At 37.7% G+C, this 14,994-nt stretch overlaps 1 protein-coding gene across 1 annotated transcript in view; it reads right to left on the bottom strand.

Moving 5' to 3' along the window:
* Positions 1 to 14,106, bottom strand: part of arhgef40 (Rho guanine nucleotide exchange factor (GEF) 40) — a 32,873-nt gene extending 18,767 nt beyond the window's left edge. Inside the window, exons 1-5 of the mRNA XM_079432140.1 lie at positions 13,966 to 14,106; positions 6,120 to 6,209; positions 5,585 to 5,692; positions 3,281 to 3,566; positions 131 to 1,400 (exon numbers count right to left, since the gene is read on the bottom strand). Coding sequence (XP_079288266.1) covers positions 131 to 1,400; positions 3,281 to 3,566; positions 5,585 to 5,692; positions 6,120 to 6,209; positions 13,966 to 13,968 — 1,757 coding nt within the window. The 5' untranslated portion in view covers positions 13,969 to 14,106. The remainder of the gene's footprint in view (positions 1 to 130; positions 1,401 to 3,280; positions 3,567 to 5,584; positions 5,693 to 6,119; positions 6,210 to 13,965) is intronic.
* Positions 14,107 to 14,994: the final 888 nt, after the last annotated feature.

Below are 14,994 nucleotides of genomic sequence, written 5' to 3'. Positions count from 1 at the left end.
TTGTATGTGTTTATAGTGGGTATTCCTTGTATGGGCAGTGCTAACCACAACAAAATGGTGCAGACAATTAAAACAATTTGAACAATTACCATCAACTATGCACTAGAAATTCACATTTACTTAACCATACCTGGGTGCTCTAAATCCACCTGTTTTTACTTCTTTTCCTCTGGGACAAATAAGGTTATCTGACTTTCCAGGACACCTTTCTTCGGTGGTGCTTACAGTACCTGATGGTGGCAAAATTGTATCTGTTTTCTCTTTACTAGTATTGTCTGAGTGCTTGGTCCTGCTTTGTGCACAACCTGATGAATCAGATGTGTTGTTCAGGGAAGAATCTTGGAGAGACATTGTCCGTGTCCTAGATTCCCCAGCCAATTTCTTGTTTATGTCTTCTGTTTCTCCATAAACAGCCAAAGGGACAGCTCCATTATCTGCAGAAGTGGAGGGATTTGCTAATGTTGCAACCTCACGTCTACTGTCTAAAGTGCTGGCCAATGTTTTATCATCACAGCCACAGTGCGATCTTTGATTGTGGTCCGGTTGTCCATCTTCCAGTCTCTCTGCTTTGTTCTTAACCACATCATTATCATCAGTGGAACATCGCCTGCTGGAAACTTTCTTTCTCTGACACTCTTCCCAGGGCAGTGTACCCCCAGTCCCATCTCTCTCTTTTCCTACCCCCGGCCTCCTCTCTTTGGCCAGACTGTCCATGCAACGAGATCTGCATTCGAGACCTACTGGGTCTCTAGCACCTTCGTCAGAGTACTGGAATAAAGGGGAATATGACCTTCTTCGGTGACCCAAATCAATGACACGAGGCAAGGGCCGTGAGGTAGCCAAGTCACTGCAGGAAACTACATCATCCTTGCCGTTGTTGTTGCTATCCCTTCGTACCAGACTTCCAGCCTTAGCACCAGTTTCAGTCTTCCCATACCCTCTCCCCTTTCCCTTTCGTAGTCGTATTGCTTTACCCCTCCTACAAAGGGGCAATGTTTTGGTCTTACATATTCCATGCATCTCCAGATAGCACTGTTTAGGATCAGCACCACCATCTGGGCCTCCTCTGGGCTCTAGCAGCTCAACATAATCTCCAGCACCATCAGCTACAAGATGGTCATTGCTGCTTCTGCGCAGGCATCCTAAGGCAGCCTCAATCTCCGCCTCGTTCCCATCTGGAGGCAAGTCATCTTCTTCATCCCAGGACCAGGAATCATGCTCCCCTGAAGAGCTGCCCCGACCAAGTCCCAAACCCCCTGATGACAAGTCAGTTTGGTCAGGATTGTCTTGGAGAGGATCAGATGGATTGTGGAGGAGTTTGGGATAGACCACCTCTTCCCATGGAATACGGACCACTCCGTCACATGTACTCACCAGACAGGTGTCCAAACATCCTCCACCTACATGGCAAGAAAGTTTGAGAAGAACTGAGTAAGAGGAAGATGGTCCACTCTTGTGTATCATTCTAAAAATTCAAACAAGAACTTAAGACATTGCTTTAAACATCATGGCCCGTATTCAAAAATATGTTATCTTATCACTAAGAGTTCTCCTAAATAGCAGTAAAAGTTTTTAGCTAAGAGTTTCTCTTAAAACCTGTTCACAAAGCTGCTGAGACAAACTTTTACTAAGGAATAGAGAGAAGTCTTAAGCTAAGAATAAGGGCGGGGTTGACCTCGTTGCTATGGATCATGTCAGCATGCTTACTAACTATGCACACAGTGATTGGCTGATAGGAGAGGGGAGGGGTCTCTGTCAGAGATTTATTCATAGAAATATTGTAGAGCCAACATTATGTTACCATATTCAAACAAAGGTTTAAAAATAAAATGTTAATTGCCACATTCAAATAAAGATTTTAAAATGCAGGCTAAGCGCACTCATTAAACCAGTATATGTTCAGCTAAATGTCAGCCTCTTGCATGTATGCTTCTTGTAGTGGATATGCATATAAACAGCTTTTTAATTAACAAAGTAGAATTATCATGGCGGATAGTAAAGCCCTATTCGGACAGATTAGTTTTACAGGGGTAGATGGGGTAATGTAATTTTACCACAGTACGTCTGTAATAATAATGGCCGATTCGCACAGGATTAGAAATCTCAGTAAAACTATCAGAAGTGGGAGGGGTAACTCGATTTACGCACCGCCATCACCTGCCTGTCGTCACGTGCATTTTATGTTACTTCCTGAATGTAAGTGCTCTTCATCGTTCTGTAACAGTAAAAATACTTGAGGTGGTTTAGACTAGACGAGTGATTCGCTGAGTGATTGACAGAAGGTGTGACTATGTAGAACTGCTGTGTGTGATATGAACTCACTGTCAGAGAGAGAGGAAGCGTAGCGTAGCTGGTATTGTTTTACTAATCCTGTATCGTTTTATGTTGAAAAGAATTGAGGTTTGCCACTGACTTGTCCCTCTGCCTAGAACGCAACTGAAAGGTTCTTCAAGCACCTCCACATTTGAAAAACTGCAGAAAATGACAGGAAATGACGGAATATTTACATATATTTTTACAGCTGGTCTATTCGCACGGGATTAGTATTACCTGAGGTAATTTCTCCAGACCTTTTTAAAGAAGGTAAAAGACGCCGTAATCTTTACTGACATTGTCTGTAATGATTACTGAGATGGCTCATTCGGACGGGACTAAAATAACTGAGAAGCTCTGTTAATAATTACTTTAACTTACCTCTCCATGTAAAACTAATCCCGTCCGAATAGGGTTTAAGACATGCAAACGTAAAAGAAAACCAAACTGGACGCAAGAACAGCTGTTACTTCTTGCCCAACTGGTTAATGAAAAGCATATAATCAAAGGAAAATCTGGAGTTGGGATAACCTCCAAACCCCTAAAGGTGATACCTTTTTTTAAAGCTCATTATCATCAAATGTTTATATTCTGAGGCAGATTGCCAGAAACAGCCATTTTAGGACGGTTGTGAGTTGGTCTTAGTGACTTTTGAGTCCTCTTCACTACTCCTAACGTTTCACAGATTTAGGAGCTAGTTTTAGTGCTAAAACGATTTGTAAAATACTCTTAGAGCAAAAATTTAGGAGTCCTAAATTTAGGACTGACGCCCATTATTTTTAAGATTTTCTCCTAAATCGGCAAGTTAGGAGCTACTTTTAGCCTTAAGATGTGTTGTGAATACGGGCCCATGACACACTAAATTCCTCCCAAATGTGCTGCACCTTATTTCTACCATTGGATAGTATTTCCCTGCTCCCATTTCTCTACCATCTACCCTAACAATTGGCCTCCATTTTTGTCTTACCTTCTCTCTTGCATCCACGCTCCTTGTTGATGCAATGTAGCCACTCTGAAGTAAACACCAGCGGATGCTGTGACTCTGGCACCAAGACCTCCTGTACATTCCTCCCACCAGGTGCAAGACACTTAAGAGCAAGGCGAGGACAACGCGTCGAGAAGGGGACCACCTGCAGGTAGAAGTCAGTACTACGCAGGAGTCTCCAGTCCAAAGTAGAGAGCTGTACTACTACCTTCTCTTCCAAACATAGTGGCCAACCAGAGTGCAAGAAGAGACAGCCCAGATACTGAGACTGAGAAAGAGACAGAAATTATTGTTACAAATACAGTCTGTCTAATGTCATAGCAGACTGCAGCTGCACTAAAACCACAAGCCCACATTTATTCCAGTTTGTTGCACAATGTTAAAATACTCAAACAGTGGAATACACCCAATACTAGGGCAGGCCATTATACTGGTAGTCATGATAAACTGGTCGGGATTTGACAACCAGTAGAGATGTCGGATTATTGTCTTTATCATGGTTACGCTCACATGACATCACAGTGTTGCTTTGTCATGCGGTACAAGCATGCTGTTGTGAAAGAAAGAAAGCTCAATTTGGTACTTTCTCAATTTGGTACAAGCATGCTGTTCTGAAAGAAAGAATGCTGCCTGTCACACAGCGTCAGTACTGAATTGAGTTATTTTTTATTTATTTTTACTGTAGTATTCATGTAGTCACAGTTGGTTATGTCTTAGGTGAATGTAAATATTTGGGATCGGAAAGAAATGGAAGTGTGTCAATACAGTATACCGGATCAATGCATTAGGCATTAGGTGACAGCAGCCTAGTATACCTGTTACTGTATGGAGTTAATATCAAACAACAAACGAAAAAGAAAAAGAAATCTCTGCTCTTGACTGAATAAATTGTGTGGGTTTGTCATTGTATATTTGATTCGTACAGTGAAGACATGCAATGTTTTATTTTATGTATGATTTATATTGCTATATACACCTACATGAACAACCTATTTCATCTGTATCTTTGCTCTATTTTGTCCTATTGCTCATTTCATTACTGACTGTTTGCTTGTCTTAAATAAGCTTAAATTAATTAGGCTAGTATTTATTATATTTTTGCTGTGGTATCGAAATTAAGAATTGTGAAACTCAAGTGTCATCTAAAATTGTGGTAATGTAACAACCTTATTCCAAGCAAAATGATGCAACACAACCACAGCAAGTAGAATTTATAATTAAGAAATGTCATTATAGCCATGTCCACCAAGTGCATCTAGAATTAAACTGCTGAGAAGCTACAAAAAACTGCACATTCAAGATCCTCTTGACTTGTGCAACATTGCTCATTACCTCAACATTGTGTGCATCGTTAAATATCGAATTATGTTACAAATTACACATGTATCTTCCACATGTATCATATATATATATATATCCATTTGAAAGTGTTTACTTACCTCACAACCCGCAAATCTTAACGTAGTTTCAAATGCTTTCTCTTCAGCATATAGGCTTAATTATCCTATGACATGAATCCCCCCTCATCCGTGCCCACTCACAGGACCGAGATCAAATTATGTTCAGGAATCCACGCCCCTCCCTACATCATCCTTTTCTTTTTCTAAAACCCCACCCTCTGTTTTATGGTATGTAATTTACTGTCATTTTAAAAGACATAAAAGTGTCTTCAGCGCATCTGAAGAGTGATTGTGAAGTCATATTCCTTCTTCCTCCAGTGACCAGGCCCCAGGTTTCTCGTTTTGATTCTCCCTGTCTACCCACTTTCTCAATGTGCCCCAGTGTTCAGTCTGTGTATCCCTCCCCCATTTCTCAAGCGAACACTCCTCCGGTCTTTCTCAGGCCCTCGTCTCTCTCTTTCTCACACACACATATGGTAAGAATTACAGCCATGACTCAAACCAAAGCTCTTGTCCCTGGCAGCTTCTCGTAACGACAATGAAAACAGAGCCGGCTGAGAATGTGTGTGTGTGTCATGTATTTATGTAAGTGTGAGAAAGTTTCATAGTGAACATTTTCCGTGTTTGTGAGCGACATGCGTGTGTGTAAGGGAAAAGTGCTAAGTGATTTTACTGCAGTAAGTGGCAATAAGAGTGGTATTGGTTATTGGCTTTTTAGGATTTCAAATATGATTTCTAAGAATTTCTAGGTGGTTGCTGGGTGTTTGCTGAAGTATTGTAGGAAACTGAATGTGGGGTCCTTCCTTCAGTTTATATTAGATTTTCAAAAAATGTAATTAATAGTGCTGATTGCCTTAGCAGCCACCACTAATAAGAGAACACTTACACATGCATGCTGCTGTAATCTGTGCAGAAGATGTTTGGCAGGAATGAAGAAATCCAGCAGATATCTCAAGCTGTCGTGCTGATAGGTGGACTCGAGTACAGAGAACACCTACATGACACAAAAACACACGGTAAAGAAAAAATGGGCAAGGCAGACTTTGAATGTTGGCTTGCTGAAGACATGAAGTAAAAAGGTTATTTAGTCCATGCAATTTTAATAATTAAGCAATGATAACTGATTCAGAGCTGAATGTTAAGGCTTGGGCAGTTTGAAATCTCCGAGAGTTTAAAGAGATTTGAAGTTTGGTTGCATTGGAAAAAAATGGTTTCTAGGTAAAAGTTGGTTTTTTTTGAACGTTTGATTGTCTTCTACATGGAAAACCATAATAAGTTATTGCACTGAATTTGGTAGACGTAAGAGGAGGTACAGTCAGAAATTGTCAATGGAAGTTTAGTTTTTTCGTCTTTCGGAAAACCAACAACCCAATCGGTTAGAAAACTTGAAACACTGAGAAAGGAGAGATTGATGGTCTCACCTGAGAGAGGAGAGGAGGAGCGGTGCTTTCAAAAGGAGGGTAGAGGGAAGATAGTGCCCCCTGCACGCAGTCCTCTACCGCCTCTGAACCCTGAAACACAGATTATATCAACACAAGCTGATGAGACCATTCACATATTAGTCATCACAGCCGACAGCTTGCTCTACTCTTCCTCCCCACAGACACAACTTCCTGTTTTGTGTTCCAGAGGGTAAAACTTGTTGGGGAGTAGATCTGACTAAAAGAAACAATGCTACCAAAATTTGTTATTTTTCATTGGACACTTTTCACAGACTGATGACGAATTTCACGGTCATCAGCATTGTAAATATTGCATTGTTTTGTGTATTTTCATTTTTTTTAAATGCATTCGCATTTATAACACTATACTTTGTATTATACCTTTGCATCAAATGATAAAAACCTAGCTAACACTGCCGTGAAGCTGTTTCTAATTCAGTGGCTGTGGGAGTGATGGTACATTAGACATTGTTCTCTCTTCTGACTGCATTACCAAACTCTATTTTTTTCTCTCTTTCTGAAAGTTGTAAAAACACTATTGTGGAGTTTTTTTTCTTTTGCTATTTGAGCACATGTGAACACACACACACACACACACAATATATATATATATATATATACTTGATGCAGTCTCCTGTTCACCACTATAGCAGTTTACACAATCTATGAATACTTCCATTTCTGAGAAACACGGAAATATGGAAAGGTAGTTTTAAAATCAGTAATATGATTTTAATAAATTAGTTTAACAGCAAAATTTACTTATTTTTTTACCTTTTTGTAAGAACTTATTTACAAGTTGCTTGTTATCTGTTTGTTTGTCTCTAAACAATATTCTGTTATTAGGATAATAATAATAATAACAAAACAATAATATTAGTACTATTATAAAACTGTTTTTAATTATTTTAAATTGTAAGAAAATGTCACAATATTTCTGTTTTGCTTTAAATAAATGCAGTCCAGCAACATTATTATTCTCAACAACATCCCAAACTTTTCAGATATAGGCTATATGTGTGTGTGTGTGTGTGTGCGTGTGTGTGTCCTTCATAAATTGTTGCACTGACTTTAGTGTGACGATTTACACATTAAATTTGTCTGCTTGTGTTTTATGAATGAGGCCCATTGACACAAGCTTGAAGCCATCCTGAGAAACACACACACACACACACACACACAGTGAGAGACTCTAATGTTTAGTTTACTGCTGTTTTGTTGTCATAGCAACTCTGAACATTTTCCTCTCATTTATTTCTTCACTCTTTCTCCATCTCCCCCTTCCCCGGCTTAAACACTCCGTCTCTCAGGAACTGCTTCTAAATATCATCTGACAACAATTACACCGAAGCATCTTCACAAAACATATTATGCTCTCTGAAGTCTCCCACTCAGTGAGCAGTGAGAGGAATAAACAAAAGATGAGGGGAAAGAGCGAGCGAAAGTCAGCCAGGAAGGCCAGCGTGTTTGGGGTCCCGGGGAGGGGGGAGGAAAGAAAAACAAACCGAGAAGGAAAATGGCAGGAAAGAAAGTAAAATGAAAAAGAATGCAAGAAAAACGAAATTAGAGACACAACGAGGAAGAAAAATTATGATTTTTTAGGACCAAACGGTGAACAAGTCACATGAGGATAAGCGAATGCACATACTGAAATGAAGCTGGAGAAATAGATAAACATATCCAGTGTAAGAAAAAAACACCAGTATTATATTTCAGTTAGCTAGTTATATCTAGGTTAGAATCTTTTCACTTTTGCATTTACAGAAACATACATTTATGTTTATGTAACAAGTAACTTGTTCTGGTTTGTAATGACATGATGGAGAGTAACTGCTGCATGATTTGTTCTAAAAACTGTTGTTCTAACAATCAAATACGCTCTTTCTTGCTCATTTTAAACACATTCTGTGTCAGTACCCACTGAGAACTGTGTCTGACAGATGAAACTTATTTATTCAGGCCATCCTTAAAACTGACTAACTGTTCAGACAATCCAAGTAGTCAGTTTAGGAAGATGTGTCATTTTGCACATAAGTTTGGGAGGAGGTTCAAGAAATATTAATATTAGCTAAAAATGTCTTCATCTGTAATGACGTAAATAAGGATGCACATCCACAGCACGACCTCAAGCACAATATAACACCAGCGGCATGTCATTGTTCCGCTCAACTTCCTCTCTTTCTCAGCGGCTCCTAACGGAAGAGTCGGTCGAGAGAGATACAGTGAGAGAGAGAGAGAGAGAGAGAGACTGCTGAAGAGCAGAATGATAGAATCCAGATGCAAGCAGATGAAAGAGAGAGAAAGACAGACGGTGAATGGAGGAAGAGAGCTAGAAAAAGGATTCATGAGGAACTATTTCCTCTTTCTTAGAGGAACTCCACACAGAAACATCTGATCCAACAGCTTCTTTTGTCTTAGATCATGAATGAAGTGGAAGTGCAAGCGGTTTCTATTCGAAGATCAGGAACTTAGGAACTTAAATGTGACTCGTATCTCCTAATAAAGGAAACCCTAATTCAGGCCAGAAACAGTTTACATATCAGCAAATACTTGCTCAACACATTAAATGTGTGTTCTTGTGTTATCTTATAAACACTGCATTCAAATACATTACAGTTTGAGGTCAGTCAGATTTGAAAAGAAGTATCTTTTGGTCACCAAGGCTGCATTTATTTGATCAAAAATACAGTAAAAACAGCAAAATTGTGAAATATTATTGGAATTTAAAATAGCTGTTTGGTACATACTGTAAGTATATTGTAATATGTAATATTTCCAGCATCATTACTGCAGTCTTCAGTGTCACATGATCTTCAGAAATCATAATAATATACTGATTTACTGATCAACAAATATTTCTGATTATTATCAATGTTGAAAATTTGATGAATAGAAAGTTCAAAAGAACAGTGTTTATTTTAAATATACATATTTTGAAACATTATAAATGTCTTTACTGTCATTTTTGATCAAAATATTGCACCTTTGATGAATACAAGTATTCTTCTTTAAAACAACAACAACACAACTCATTGACCCCAAACTCTCGAACAGTATTGTATCTATTAAAACGGAGGTGTTACTATTCAGGCAGCTAGATATATATACAGTATATACAGGTACATCTCAAAAAATTTTTTGTCACTCATTTCAGAAAGCGAAACCCATATATTATATAGATTCATTACACATCGAGTGAAACATTTCAAGCTTTATTTCTTGAAATTTTGATGATTATAGCTTAATGAAAACCCAAATTTCAGTGTCTCAGAAAATTTGAATATTACATAAGATCAATAAAAGAAGGATATTTTAAACAGCAATGTCCGGCTTCTGAAAAGTATTCAGTGTATTTCTATGCACTCAATACTTGGTTGGGCCTCCTTTTGCATGAATTACTGCATCAATGTGTCGTGGCATGGAGGCGATCAGCCTGTGGCACTGCTGAGGTGGTGTGGAAGCCCAGGTTGCTTTGATAGCAGCCTTCAGGTCATCTGCATTGTTGGGTCTGGTGTCTCTCATCTTCCTCTTGACAATACCTCATACATTCTCTCTGGGGTTCAGGTCAGGCGAGTTTGCTGGCCAATCAAACACAGTAACACCATGGTCATTCAACCAGCTTTAGGTACCTTTGGCCGTGTGGGCAGGTGCCAAGTCCTGCTGGAAAATGAAATCAGCATCTCTATAAAGCTTGTCAGCAGAAGGAAGCATGAAGTGCTCTGAAATCTCCTGGTGGACGGCTGCGTTGACTGTGGACTTCAGAAAACACAGTGGACCAACACCAGCAGATGACATGCAGTCCAAATCATCACTGACTGGAAACTTCACACTGGACTTCAAGCAGCTTGGATTCTGTGCCTCTCCTCTCTTCCTCCAGACTCTGGGACCTTGATTTCCAAATGAAATGCAAAATTGACTTTCATCTGAAAAGAGGGCTTTGGAGCACTGAGCAACAGTCCAGTTCTTTTTCTCCACAGCCCAGGTAAGATGCTTCTGATGTTGTCTCTGGTTCAGAAGTGGCTTGGTAGCCCTTTTCCTGAAGACGTCTGAGCGTGGAGACTCTTGATGCACTGACTCCAGCTTCAGTCCACTCCTTGTGAAGCTCTCAAAAGTGTTTGAACCCTTTTGTTTGTGCACCTTTTCCTACCCAAATTCTTCCTTCCAGTCAACTTTGCATTTAATATGCTTTGATACAGCACTCTGTAAACAGCCACAGCTTTCAGTAATGACCCTCTGTGACTTACCCTCTTTGTGGAGGGCATCAATGTTCGTCTTCTGGATCATTGCCAAGTCAGCAGTCTTCTCCATTATTGTGGTTTCAAAGAACAAGAGATACGCTGAATTTATACTGTAGTGATGGTCATTAATTGAAACTCAAACGTAAATATTCTAATATTTTGAGATACTGATCTTTGACTTTCATGAGCTGTAAGCTCTAATCATCAAAATTAAAACAAACAAAAAACTTTTGAAATGTTTTACTTTACATGTAATAAATCTAAAATATATAAAGGTTTCACTTTTTGAAATAAGTTACAGGAAAAAATTAACTTATTCATGATATTCAAATTGCTAGATGTACCAGTATACAGTAAAACAAACAAACAAACACACACACACACACACACACACAGACAGATAGATAGATAGATAGATAGATAGATAGATAGATAGATAGATAGATAGATAGATAGATAGATAGATAGATAGATAGATAGATAGATAGATAGATCAAACACTCACATTCCTGTACTGGTGTTGTGTGTTTCAAGCCTTACTGGTCTTCACAATGACTTTGCAGTGGACAACAGATCTGTCCAATAAAAATGTCTCACTGTAGGGTGATATTTTGTGTGCATGTGTGTATCTACAGCGGCCTCAATAATTATTTGGACACATAAGCTTGTCTTGGACACACATAACAAATATCTGAATATCATTGCACAATAAATATCAACGCAAGAGTCAACTGAAAACAAACAATGCCAGAGCTTTTCTCCATGCTAACTTTACTACTGCTTAACTACTTTACTATACTAGCTTTTCTGCAACATGTTTTGTCACTGTCTGTGACTCATCTGGTGTTCTGGTGATGTTTAGTGCATGTCCTCAGGTTCACACAGGTGTAGTAACTATCAACGTGATCCAGTGATCATCACAAAGTGCACTGTATCTATTGTGTTACCATTTCTAATGCAACACACTCTTTCACCTGTGCGGACTCAAAATAATCTGCACTTGGTTTGATGGTTTGTTATCTAATGCAGTGATATTCAGACATGTTTGAGTGTAATATAAGTGCCAAAATATATAAGCCAATGTATGTTTATGCTCCTATTTTATTCTGCAATCCACTTCTGCTCTTGATTATGTACTAATATTATTTGTAATTTATATATTTTATAGTCATTGTGCACTATTAATATTATTGGCTCTTACGACAAATTGCTTGTGATGTTCTTCATTTGTTAATTTTGGAGAAAGCATCTGCTATATTAACAAATGTGTGTGTGTGTGTGTGTGTGTGTGTATTGATGTGTTTTTCCATGCACTCTCACCTCTCCCAACTGAAAATGAATCATCTCCCTCTATTTCAGGTCTTATGTGGAAAATGCAACTTCACCCAAACCACCGTCAGGTCTTTTCATTTTTCTCAAAGTAAAACAGTCTCTCTCTCTGTGTCTCTGTCTCTGTATATCCAGCCAGACGGCTCCACCCTGTCCCACACACACAACAAACACTGGCAGCAGCTGACTCACTTCAGCATTCGGCCCTCATCTGTGTCTGTTATTATTTGTATAATGCTGACAGATGGACAGTAACACGCGTCTGATGCAGGACGTCCAGAACACTGCAGTGACATCATCACTGTCACTCTATTAACACTGCGGTCATGTGTTATCTGTCTGTGATGAGCTACACACTACACAAACCAACTACAGTTATCAAAAGATTCCATTCTAATTTATTCACTTTATTCTTTATATATGCAATTTATTTGTATGCAATTCTGTACTATTCTCTTCTAATCATTTAACTGTATTGTATGCAACTCTTATATTCTACTAATTCTATTCAACAATTCTATAACAGATTCTATATTATTTATGATTCTTCAACTACACTATTCTATTTGTTGCGCTTTATTCCTAATTATATTTTTTTCAACTATTATTAGTCAGTTATTCTACTCAATTAGGTTAACTTCCCTTAATTCTATTGTATTGAATGATTTTATTTTCAGTACTTGTTTCAGTGATTAAAAATGATTAAATTGTAGTTTCAGTTTACTTGTATTCCTTTAGTTGACTCTATTCAGTTTTATTTTATTCAACTATTATATTCTGCTAGTTCCACTTGACTTGTTTATAACTATGCAATTCTAAGTTTCACTTCAAACTTCAAAACTTTATTCTATTTTCTGAACTTTACTCCTGTTTTTTTTTTTTTTTTTTTTCAACTGTTCTGTTATTCAATTATTCTGCTCTACTGGTTCAACTTTCCTTATTTCTTTTTAACCCTTTTTTTACTGCTCTGTTCTATTGTACTGTATATTTCAATACACTCCAAAAACTTTTTTTTTCCATTTCATTCAACTATGCAATTCAGTTTCACTTCAAATTCCACATTTCTATTGCATATTTATCTCACATCAGATCTATTTTATTCAGTTACCCCCTTCTTATTCTTTTAACTTTACTCTTCTAATGAGTACCCCCCTCACATTTCTATTCATGTGGAAGCCACAGAGAAGTACTCACACTTGTTGGTTGGTGAGAAAAAGATTAAATTCAATTCAGATTAGTTTCAGTTTACTCCTACTTTGTTTTCTTTCATTTATGCAATTCTGTTCAATTTATTAATTTTATTTTTTATTAATTTTATTTTTTCCATCTATTTATTTTTTCCAACTATTCCATCTGTTCTATTAGTTCCAATTGACTCATATTCAACTATGCACTTCTATTACATCAGTTTCATATTAGACTTGAATATTCAGCTATTCTATTTAAAAAATAAGTATATTCTATTGGTTTAACTACACTTAATTCTATTGTACTCAACTACTCTATTTTATTAGTTTCACTTCACTTTCTATTCTATTCTATTCTATTCTATTCTATTATATTATATTATATTATATTATATTATATTATATTCTGTTCTGTTCTGTTCTGTTCTATTCTATTCATAGGAAACACACAGTCATGAAACCAGTCCAGAAGCCCTGAACAGAGTGTTAGTGTCCTGCAGAGTTTCCTCATGAGCTCAGATGGGATGAGGGGGAATCCCACCTCCAGCTCTTTCCTCACCGCTGTGTTCACATTTACCATAGTAACCATATTTCCACCGATATAATCACTGCATTTAATATGACCACGGCAGACTGAAGTACAATACTGGTTCTCTTTCAATCAGTTGCTTTCAGAATCTTTTGATCATGTCATGAATTTAGTTTGATAACATGGCGAAAACAAACACAGTTTTCCAATAATAAGAATACATAGCAATGATATTTCATGACCGTCAGTATTTCTGCAAGGATCTCATATGCATACTGTCGTTTCAAACAAAGAGAGACCGATTCCTTTCTATCTGAAAGAAGAGCTAAACACACACTGGAGGAAGTAGCATTGATTCAATCACATTCAGCAGAAAAAATAAAAGTTACTATATAACAGGTTAATTTTGTAAGTTTGTATCAGCTATCGCAGTTCTTCTGTTACAGTCTCTTTAAGATGAAACGCCAGTGTTTTCTGTATTTTACACGGGTTTGTTCTGAAGCGTGTTCTAGATGATTTAAGCAGTCTCGGGCTGGACTCACCATGACTTCAGGCGCTCGTCCGGAGTCACTACATCGCTTCTGAACATCCACACAAACGAAGCAGAGCTCGCTGCAGTCAGTGCTTTCTGAAATGCAGGAGTTAGTTTGATGGTGGAGGGAGAGAGAGGCATGCAGTCCCTCCCATCTGCTGAACTAGAGTCTCAGTCACTCTTTCCACTGTTGCTCCTAACATCAGCTGAATGCAGAAACACTCAAATCTGCAGGATTTACTCGAGCTTTACAGTTGACCAATTATTATTCTTTATTATTTGTCTATTAGCGCCATAATAAATCTATTTACTCTCAGAATTAATCTCCAAGAACTAATAATATTGAGATTTAATCTTTAGTAAATTCACTGAAATGCTTTGAGTTATTTCTCAGACACAGTTCACTTCTTATATACCGTTAGTTTATGAAAACAGGTTAAAAGTCTCCATCTGGTGGTCAGCAGCTGAAATACTTTACAGAAGAAGAGAAAGCACATGCAACTATTCGGTTTTATTCACATATTAAACATTATTTATGATGACCATGTATGAGGTTAATAGGAAAACAAAGCCAGAAAGCAGACAGGTTAGGTTTACGGTGATAAAAGTGCATCGAGAGAACATCAAATATGGTAACTCAACCGTATTTATCTGGCGCAAATCAAATCAAATCAAATAACTTCATTGTTGTTGCTGGTGATTAAAAGCGTGTTTGAGGTGCCGCTCATTTGTGTTAAACTGAGTTGATATAAACGTGTATTTCTTAATAAAAGCTTGAATTAAAACAGTTCATCATCATATAAAGCGACCGTGTCTCTTCAGAAGACTTGAACTGAACTGATCAATGCATACAAATTACACTTGTCCTTATGAATGTTTCTGGGTTTTGGGTGTGGAGGGCCAGAAATCTACAAGATTTCATTAACATTCTTCATTTGTGTTCCGAAGATGAAAGGAAATCATATAGATGAAGGAAATCAAGAGTAGATATAGTTATTGCCAAAACCTGCAAATAAACTAGGCATTAGGGAAAATGTAA

This window comes from Barbus barbus (genome assembly GCF_936440315.1).
Source record: "Barbus barbus genome assembly, chromosome: 2".
In the NCBI taxonomy this organism is placed as follows: domain Eukaryota; kingdom Metazoa; phylum Chordata; class Actinopteri; order Cypriniformes; family Cyprinidae; genus Barbus; species Barbus barbus.
This window is presented reverse-complemented; position numbering and strand designations above follow the sequence as displayed.